At 45.3% G+C, this 8,985-nt stretch overlaps 1 protein-coding gene and 1 long non-coding RNA gene across 3 annotated transcripts; one reads left to right on the top strand and one right to left on the bottom strand.

Annotated features, from left to right (window-relative positions):
• Window positions 1–1,764: 1,764 nt before the first annotated feature.
• LOC129686572 (uncharacterized) lies at window positions 1,765–2,927 on the bottom strand. Its single transcript, XR_008721636.1, has 2 exons — window positions 2,638–2,927; window positions 1,765–2,044 (listed from the first exon to the last, which is right to left on the bottom strand). It is a non-coding gene; the product is annotated as an uncharacterized LOC129686572 (long non-coding RNA).
• An 83-nt stretch (window positions 2,928–3,010) lies between these two features.
• Window positions 3,011–8,185, top strand: Tefm (transcription elongation factor, mitochondrial). Of its 2 annotated transcripts, XM_055620625.1 has the most exons (4): window positions 3,015–3,101; window positions 4,356–4,816; window positions 6,747–6,896; window positions 7,578–8,185. In XM_055620625.1, the coding sequence occupies exons 1-4, from the start codon at window positions 3,059–3,061 to the stop codon at window positions 8,019–8,021; spliced, it is 1,098 nt and encodes a 365-aa protein (XP_055476600.1). In that variant the 5' UTR covers window positions 3,015–3,058; the 3' UTR covers window positions 8,022–8,185. The 2 variants fall into 2 exon arrangements, with proteins under 2 accessions (XP_055476601.1, XP_055476600.1); XM_055620626.1 differs by lacking the exons at window positions 6,747–6,896; window positions 7,578–8,185 and adding an exon at window positions 6,228–6,737 and having other exon boundaries at window positions 3,011–3,101.
• Window positions 8,186–8,985: the final 800 nt, after the last annotated feature.

The raw sequence follows: 8,985 nt of genomic DNA, 5'->3' as shown, positions 1-8,985 counted from the left end.
GTACTGGGAGGCAGGTACAGTCTCCATTCACAAATGAGGAACCCGAGGCTCAGAGAGGGAACTCTCTACCCCGGCAGTTAGCAAACACTAAGTGGCATTTTGCTAAACAGCACCATCTCTCAAGAGTACTGCCAGAACTCCTAGGTCATTGTTTCCTCTGTGAGTGCCACAGAGCTGCTGAAACGAACCACGGGAAAAGTATTCCCTCAGTTCAGAATGTCCATGGGGTTGGTTCCTTCTGAGGACTCTGCAGGAAGTAGGCTGCATGCCTCTCCCTGACCTTCAGGCACTATCTTCCTCCACATACAGATGTGTCACTCCATTGTCACTAGGCATTCACAGAGACATCTCTTAAGGACAGCAGTAATGCTGGAATTGCCCCTGCTCCAGTCCAGTGTGAGCTCATTTTGCGGGGAGGAGGTGTTTTGAGATAGGATCCCCTGAACAACTGGCTCAGGTGATCCTCTCACCTCAGCCACCCGACTAACTGGGGCCATGGCCCAGGTCACTTGGCCATTTCACTCGTTTGATTGTGCTGTGCTGGGGCTTACATCCAGAGCCTCAGGGGTGCCGAGCAAGAGCTGTTCACAGCCCGGCCTCCACCTCATTTTAACTAAATGACATCCACAGTGACCTGATTTCCAAATAATCCAATTGCATTCTGAGGTACTAGGAGTTAAGGTTTTAATATTTCTTTTTTGAAGGATGTAAGTCAATCATAACACCTCATTAAGTAGAGTAAGTGCTGGCGTGGAAAGGCAGTCATTTTTTCCTAGGCTAGAAGCTTTAAAAAAAAAAGATTTGTTTTAAAAAATTCTTTTAAAATTATGTACGTGTGTGTATGTGTGTGTTGAGTGTGCCTATGAATGCAGAGGTTGGGTGTCTGAGGTCAGAAGGCCCTTGAAGTTAGAGTCACAGCGGGCTGGGAGTCCCCTGATGTGCCGTGGATGCTGGTGACAAAACTCAAGTCCTCTGCAAGAGCAGTTCTGCCTTTTAACTGCTGAACCACCTCTCCAGTACTTACTTGGAAATACTCACAGAGATCCGCCTGCCTCTGCCTCCCAGAGTGCTGGGATCACAGGCGTGTACCACCAAGCCCGGCCACTTTGAAGTTTTACATTTCAAAATTCATTTACTTATCTGTGACTGGGGTGTGCACATGAGTACATACATGTGTGGTGGTCTGATGACAATTTACTAGACCTGGTTCTCACCTGCTACCATTTGAGTCCCAAGGATAAAATTCAGGTTACCAGGCTTGGGGGCTGGCAAGACTTTTTGCTCAGTGAGCTGCTGTGCCAGCCTTTTTTTTTTTTTTTTTTTTTTTTTTTTTTTTTTTTTTTAATTTAAAAATTAAAAAGTGAAATGATAGCCTGTGAGTTCGAGGCTAGCCTGGTCTACAAAGAGAGTCCAGGACAGACAGGGCTACACGGAGAAATCCTATCTGGGGGGGGGAGGGGCGGGGAAGTCATTCCAGCATTCATGACTGCTGTCCTCATGGGTCTGTCCCTGTGCATGCCTAATGACGACGGAGTGAGACAACTCTATGTGGAGGAAGGCAGTGCCTGAAGGTCAGAGAGAGATTTCCTGCAGAGTCCTCAGAGGGAACCAACCCCACTGACATTGTGACTGCAGGTTTCTAGATGCCTGAGCCGTGAGAGAATGCATTTCCCATGGTTCATTTCAGCAGCGTCATTTCTATGACACTCACACATGAAACAATTCTTTTTAAAAAAACGTTGTGTTTTAAAACATTTCGAAGACTTTTCATAAAGAAGCTGACTTTATTTCGGTTAGATCCTTAAATTACGGAGACTTCATTACGATTCTTAGAATTGCCATGAGAGTCCCGACCTGTCCTTTCGTTGTTGTTGTAGATAACCTCTTGTTACGGAGCCCAGGCTGACGTGGATCTCATGCTCGGTTGCAGGAAGGAGCCACCAACCCTGCCTCTCTTGGGATTAATTTTTATTTTAGACGGATTTCCTTTATGTGTATGTGCTTTGACTACACGTAGTCTGTGTATCAGGAATGCGCCTGGCACCTGTGGAGATCAGAAGAGGATGTTGATAACCTGGAACTGGAACTATAGATGGTTGTGAGCTGTCAAGGGTCTGCTGTGAACCAAAGCCAGGTCCTCTGCTAGAGCAACAAGTACTCTTAACTGCTGAGCCCGTGAATAATGTCTGTTGCTGATGTCTTTTGAGACAGGGTCTCACTTTCTAATCTATACAGCCCAGGATGGACTGAAACTCACAGCGATTCTCATACTTGTAAGTGCAGCGTAATAGGTTAAGTTACCATGTCTAATATAAATACAAACTCATTAACTTCCCTCTTTCCTGGCTACCTTTAAAAAAGCAAAGGTAGCCGGGTACGCCTTTAATCCCAGCGCTGGGGAGGCAGAGGGAGGGGAATCTCAGTGAGTTCGAGGCCAGCGTGGTCTACTGCGTGAGTTTCAGGACAGCCAGGGCTACACAGAGAAACCTAAAAATAGAAGAGGGGGAGGGAGGTTAATAAAGTCCCCTGTCCCACTGTCTTCCAATCTGACTTTGCAACAGAAAAACAAGCGACCTGCCGGACTTTTTCAGCGGTTCCATTCTGCATTCCAAGGGTCAAATGTGGCTCCAGGCTCACCTCCCTCCATTCTTTTCAAACAGCAAAAGGTGCCCGGTGTCAAAGCGATCTCCTATGTGGCCCCTTTCCCTTTGCCATGCATCTCTCTCCTGGTTACGCCTCTCAAGCCAGGACAGGGCTATCTGTGTGCTTGCAAGGTCCCCACTGTCTGCTGTCTTCGTGTGTCTGGGAACCCAGAGAAGTCTCGCCCCGGAACAGAACTAAACGCGATCTCGTGCTTTCCGTCTCGGAGATGTCACCCGCGCGTCGTCTGGAGACCGTCGGCCATCAATCACTAGAATTCTGGGTAATCCATCGGAGGCTGGGCCTCGGACCGTCTCTTTCTCCGGAACCCTTCTGCCCAGACCCGGCCGAGCACTTTTAAGTGGAACACACAAAACCGGAAGTCGGTGGAGGAAGACAGGCGTGAGCGAGCCTGGCAATGGCTTGGAGGACGAACCTCGCGTGCCTCGTCAAGGCCGGAGGTAGGGTTTCTGAGCGCGAGGTTGATTTCCTACCTGCCATTAGCCTGTGACCCGGAGTGTTTCTCTCCTGTCCCGCGTCCGGCGTGGAGCGTTCCTGTCCCGCAGCGTCGATGCGCGTGCGCTTCTGTGGGCCCGCGTCCGCGCTCCCCTCTTCCCGGCCGTGCTGCGGCCGGGGGATTCAGACGCTCGCTTGCCTCTGGCTGCGATGTCAGAGTGCCTCTCCACTGCTTACAAAGTTATCCTTTGCATGCAAAACACAGCCCCGTTAGAAGTATTGAGAACCGTGCAGAACGAAATAAACTCTCCTCCACTCGGTTAATAACCACCAGCCCCCGACCGCCGCGGTCAAAGCTCCGTGTTGCCCAAGTTGGCCTGGCACTCTACCTGAATGCGACCCTAAATCCTGATCTTCCTGCTTCCACCTCCCAACTGCTAGGATTACAAGGGAGGACTACCACTCCTGACAATTTATTATAAACGTATTAAATGTAGTTTTTAGGTACCATCAGATGAGAAACTAGTGAAAATGGAAGTGGAGGTAAATTTTAAAATATGTTACCAAAAATCCTCTTAATATTACAAGTGCCATAAATACCTGACATTTAATACCTGAATTAATTAAGTGTTGTTAGGGATAGAAACCACTGACTTGTTAGAAACTAGGCCCGACCCGCTGACCCTGGTCCTTCCCAACTTTTCGTTCGTTTGTTTTTACTTTTTCAGACAGTCTCACTGTGTAGCCCTAACCATCCTGTGTAGATCAGGCTGGTCATGATCTCACAGAGATCTGACTGTCTTTGCTTCCAAATGCTTGGACTAAAGGTGGCCTCTACTAGCCCTGACAAAGTACAATTTATTTATTTTAATTATTAATTAATTTTTTGCAGACAGGGTCTCATGTAGCCCAGACTCATGGGATCTTGCCTGGAATCTGATTCTCCACTTCTGCCTCTCAGTTGCTGAGATTATAGTATGAAGTTACAGTGCCAGGCAGCTACAACTTATTCCTTGAGACAGTGTTTCACTGTGTAGTCCTGGTTGTCTCTGAGCCTTCTCTGTAGACCAGGCTGCCCTTGAACTCAGAGGCGCTCCTGCCTCCCCAGTGGGAATTAAAGGTGTGCTTAACTCCTTTTGAAGACAATTCTCTGTGATAATGTGGTTTATGTGCAAGTCTATATGACTGCACAAGCTTGAGAATTAACTCAAAATGAAAGGAGAACATCCCAATTTAAATTCTCTAAATTTCTCTTTTAGGGAGGTGGAAATGGTTTCCAGTCCCAGAGTACTCATTCCTGCCCCCAGGCCTGAATAATATCTGCTCTCGGAGAAAATCATCTGCACCTGAGAAAATGGATGCTAGTGTTGCTGTTTGTGACACAAATGGAAAGGAGCCTGGGAATGTACTGGACAAGCTCTTCTCCCCGGAACAGCAAGCTGCTATTTTGAATGTGCTGAATACAGCTTCTACTAAAGAGCTGGAAGCTTTCAGTTTGCTTCGAGGAAGAAAGTCCGTCAATATTGTAGAACACAGAAAGAAGTTTGGGCCATTTGAGAGTTTGGAGAGGTTGATAGATGTGCCCTTGATCCAATATAAAACTGCTGTTCAAGTTTGTAACTCCATCCTTTGCCCAGAGAGTGGAAGAAAAAAAAACTCACCGGGAACGTGGCTGCTGAAAAAGTACATTAAACCCGATGTAGAGAAAGAGAGACTTAAGGTACTTTCTCCCCCTGACTAATTACCCCATGAGAACTTAACTCCGGAAAGTACCATTCCCAGTAGTGGGTTGGAGATGAGGTTCTCTTGTTTTGTTTGTTTGTTTGTTCTTATATTTGTGTGTGGTCAGAGGACTTCTTTCAAGAGTCAGTTCTTTCCTTCTGCCTGCGGTGTGGGTTCTTGCCAGGCCAGGTGTCATTGCTGTAACCCTCTGTCATCTCACTGCCCAAAACAAGGTCCCTTCAGCTTTAGTTGGATAATCTGTTGCACAGAATGAATGGTTACTCACAGTTGGCAAGTGAGAGGATAGGCGGAATGCTACGAGGAAGAACTTGAGGAAAGTTTACCAAAAAACTCAACGTGAAGAGAGAAAATTAGGCTGGCAGAAAGGCGAGGGCATTCTGGATAGAAAACGTGAATGACAAGAAGTATGTCTACACAAGGTTTATTTTTTTATTTTAGTTACTTTTACTTGTTACTGCTTGTGTGTGGTTGCCTCAGAGATAGAACTGAGGTTATCGGCCTTGGTGGCAAGCACTTTTACCTCCTGAGTTTGTTTGTTTGTTTTCTTTTGTTTTTAGAAAAGTATTGCTCTTTGTAGCCTTGGCTGACCCGTACTCCATTTGTGTACCAGGCTGGCCTGGAAGTCACAGATATCACCTGCCTCTGCCTCCCAAGTGCTGGGATTACAGGCATGCGCCACCAGTCACTGGCCCCCTCATGCTGGGATTAGCAGGGGTGCATGTCATGCAAGGTTTATTTAGGAGAACTGTCACACAGATGTGCAGCTATGTCAGGGTACACTGGGAAATGAAGTTGCAAATATGGGTTGGCTAAGGAGTGATTGTACATCATGTATGTATGTATGTAGACTGCCGTCTACATTAGGGCAGTCATTCCAGCAGGACTTAAAGTTGTGTTCTATGTTGAGTGTAGTGGCACACGCCTTTCCATGCACACACACTTGTACAATACTGATGTATGTATGTTGGGGGGGTGTTTGGAGTTAGTTTTTTCTTTCCACCTTGTGGGTCCCAGGGATTGAATTCAGGTTGTCAGCTTGGTGGAAAGCAGCTTTTCCCACTAAACCATCTTGACACCCCACTTATTTTTTCTGTATGTGCATATGTTTACAGGGCACACATGTGCCAAGGAGGGCTTCAGGTGTTTCTCCTCTGCTGCTGTCTTGTGATTTATTTGGTTTTTGTGTTGTTTATCAAGACAGGGTTTCTCTGTGTAGCCCTGGCTGTCCTGGAACTTACTCTGTAGACCAGGCTGGCCTCAAACTCACAGAGATCCGCCTGCCTCTGTCTCCTGAGGGCTGGGATTAAAAGCGAATGCCACCACTGCCCGCTGCTTTTTTTTTTTTTTTTTTTTTTAATTGCATTTTTATTTATGTGTCCCTTTCACAGTGGAAGTCAGAGGACAACTGGGGTAGAATCAAGTGGCTCCTTCCACCATGTGGCTTACAGACTAAGGTTGCCAGTCAGAGTGATGGCACCGAGCAATCTTGCAGGCCCCACCCTGGTGTTTTGAGACAGGTGTCTTTGCTTTCTGTTGCTGAGATAAAACACCATGACCCAAAGCAACTTGGGGAGGTAAAGGTTCATTTTATTTTACAGGTCACAGTCCAGCAAGGGGTGCCAAGGAATGACACACACACATATACACAAAATAACGAGCTGGGCAGTGGTAGCACACAGATTAATGTCCAGGAGAAACCCTATCTTGAACTCCACCCCACCCCCTGGCCTGGTTTTAGAATACTTGCTAGTAGAGTGACATTTTTTTTTCTTCCCCTCAAGACAGGGCCACCACACCAAGCTTATAAATAAACTTTGATCACATAAACTTGTTAGGCATTTTGAGTTTGTAGGTTTTATAGCTGTAGGATATTTACACTTGTAATCAAATCAGCCCTTTCCCTTTAGGCAGTTAATAGTATCGTATCTATTGTTTTTGGTACTCGAAGAATTGCTTGGGCTCACCTTGACCGGAAGCTGACAGTGCTGGACTGGCAGCAGGCTGAGTGTTGGAAATTAACGAACAAAACATACCCATCATCCTTTTATCTGGAAGAGGTAAGGCAGTTGCTGGTCCCTGCTCTTGCTGGTCTGTTTTGTGGATTTGTACCTGGTTCCTTGCACAGCTTAGTCTAGCAGTACCTAAAGGGATAAAATAGTGAAGCTGGGTCTTTGGGTACCTTTTTACTCCTATCCTATATAGCTTTATTATATTGGATTAAAAAATTAGAAACCTTGTCTTTTTGTTGTTGTTTGAGACAGGGTTTCTCCTTGTAGCATTTGCTGACCTGGACTCACTTTGTAGACCAGGCTAGCCACAAACTCACAGAAATCCACCTGTCTCTGCCTTCCTGGGTGCTGGGATTAGAGGCATGCGCCACTGCCCGAAGCAGAAACCTTGTCTTTAAATATGATCTTTTGTCTCCTGTCAGTCTTCAAGATAGGAAGTGAATAGAAATTGCTGTCTTGGTGAATGCATGATGCTAAGAGGCTTTGGCCAGCACCAGCCTATTCCAGCCAACCCTCTGTTTCACCTTGGAACATTTTAAATGGTTAAGAATAGTTTTGAGTTGCTGAGTCTTGAAGTCAGTACAGATTTTAGAAATGAAGAGACTGTCAGGACCAACCAGCTCATCTTAAGCTTCTTTCCAAGAAGCTTTTTAGTTATTTCAGAATTGTCAGCATTGGGACAAACATGAAACATAATAAATTATTTCTGATTTTTTTTTTTTTTTAAAGATTTCTTCAGTCATTTCAAAGATGCCTCAAGCAGATCTCTACATTTTGGAAAAATCAGGACTTTCCATTCAGAACACATCTCTGTTTCCTATACTGTTACACTTCCTTATCACGGAAGCCATGCTATATGCCTTACTCAACAGAACTTTTGCTGAGGATGGCCAGCATCGGGTGCTGAGCATCAGTCGAAACGCTGTGGGCAAGCACTTTGACCTAATGATTGGCGACACGAGGACTAGTGGGAGGGAGCTAGTGAAGAAGCTCCTCTCCGAGTCCGTGCTGAAGGACCGGCCTCGGGTGCTCTTCCCACGGGAGCACATAGTGCAATACAGACAGAAGATTCTGAAGGACTCACACCGGATTGAAGAGTTCTATGATTCATTGTTACAAGCTGTTGCTTTTTACGAGTTAGTTTTTGGCAGAGGCTTCACGCTCAGATGTTAATGCACTCACCTAGTGTTTTATTAATTTATTAAACCAACTATTCCCATCCTCCATGTTAGTGGAGAAGAAAACATCTTGAGTATATTTTCCATGTTTATAAAGTCAAGACTTTTGGCTGTAAAATAGTGTGCACAAGCCAAAACCAAATCAATAAATATTTTATGAAATTCTGTGCCTTCTGTGTGTAAGTGCTAAAAAGCAAGTTGTTGCCCACACAGCCAAAATGACCTCCATTTCAAAACAAGGACCAGGCTGGAGAGTTAATAATATCCATTAATAATATTTGCTGTTTTTTCAGTTCTTAGTCCAGCTCAGTTCTTAGTCCCCATTGTAGGTGCTTACAATTGCCTATAACTTCAATTTCAAAGGATCTGACAATCTTTTTTTGGTGTATTTGGGCTCCTGAAGACACACACAGGAAACATATACATAGAAAAATAAAAATTAACCATTTAAAAAGCAAATTTAAGATCTGGGCAGTGATGGTGCACACCTTTAATCCCAGCACTTGAGAGGTAGGAGCAAGTGGATCTGGAGTTCAAGATCAGCCTGGGCTACAGAGTGAGTTCCAGAATAGCCAAAGCTACACAGAGACCCTGTCTCAAACCCTCCCCTAAAAAAAAAAATAAAAATGAAAACTAGTAAGAGGGCCAGGTGTGGTGACACACTTCTGTATTCCCAGCACTCAGGGAAGCAGACAGGCAGATATGATCTGTGAGTTTAAGACCAGCCTAGTCTACAAAGCAAGTCCATGACAGCCAAGGCTACACAGGAAAACCCTGTGTAGCCAAAAAAAAAAAAAAAAAAAAAAAAGAAGAGCTAGCTGGGCTGATGGCTCTACCTGTAATCTCTATACTCAGGACACAGAATCAGTAAGATTGTGTGATGTCAATTTGGGAATATAGTGAGATTCTGTCCCATTACCCACCTCCCACCAAAAAGGGGGAAATATCCTAAAAACAGG

The sequence above is a fragment of the Psammomys obesus genome, unplaced genomic scaffold (genome assembly GCF_907164565.1).
Source record: "Psammomys obesus unplaced genomic scaffold, mPsaObe1.curated_primary_1811, whole genome shotgun sequence".
Lineage (NCBI taxonomy): Eukaryota > Metazoa > Chordata > Mammalia > Rodentia > Muridae > Psammomys > Psammomys obesus.
This window is presented reverse-complemented; position numbering and strand designations above follow the sequence as displayed.

Excerpts from the sequence above, each read along its gene's own strand:
- Tefm (XM_055620625.1), top strand. The coding sequence starts at position 3,059 with ATGGCTTGGAGGACGAACCTCGCGTGCCTCGTCAAGGCCGGAG. Across the intron at positions 3,102-4,355 it reads GTGCCTCGTCAAGGCCGGAG|GGAGGTGGAAATGGTTTCCA; the intron begins GTAGGGTTTCTG and ends TTTCTCTTTTAG. Across the intron at positions 6,897-7,577 it reads CATCCTTTTATCTGGAAGAG|ATTTCTTCAGTCATTTCAAA; the intron begins GTAAGGCAGTTG and ends TTTTTTTTAAAG.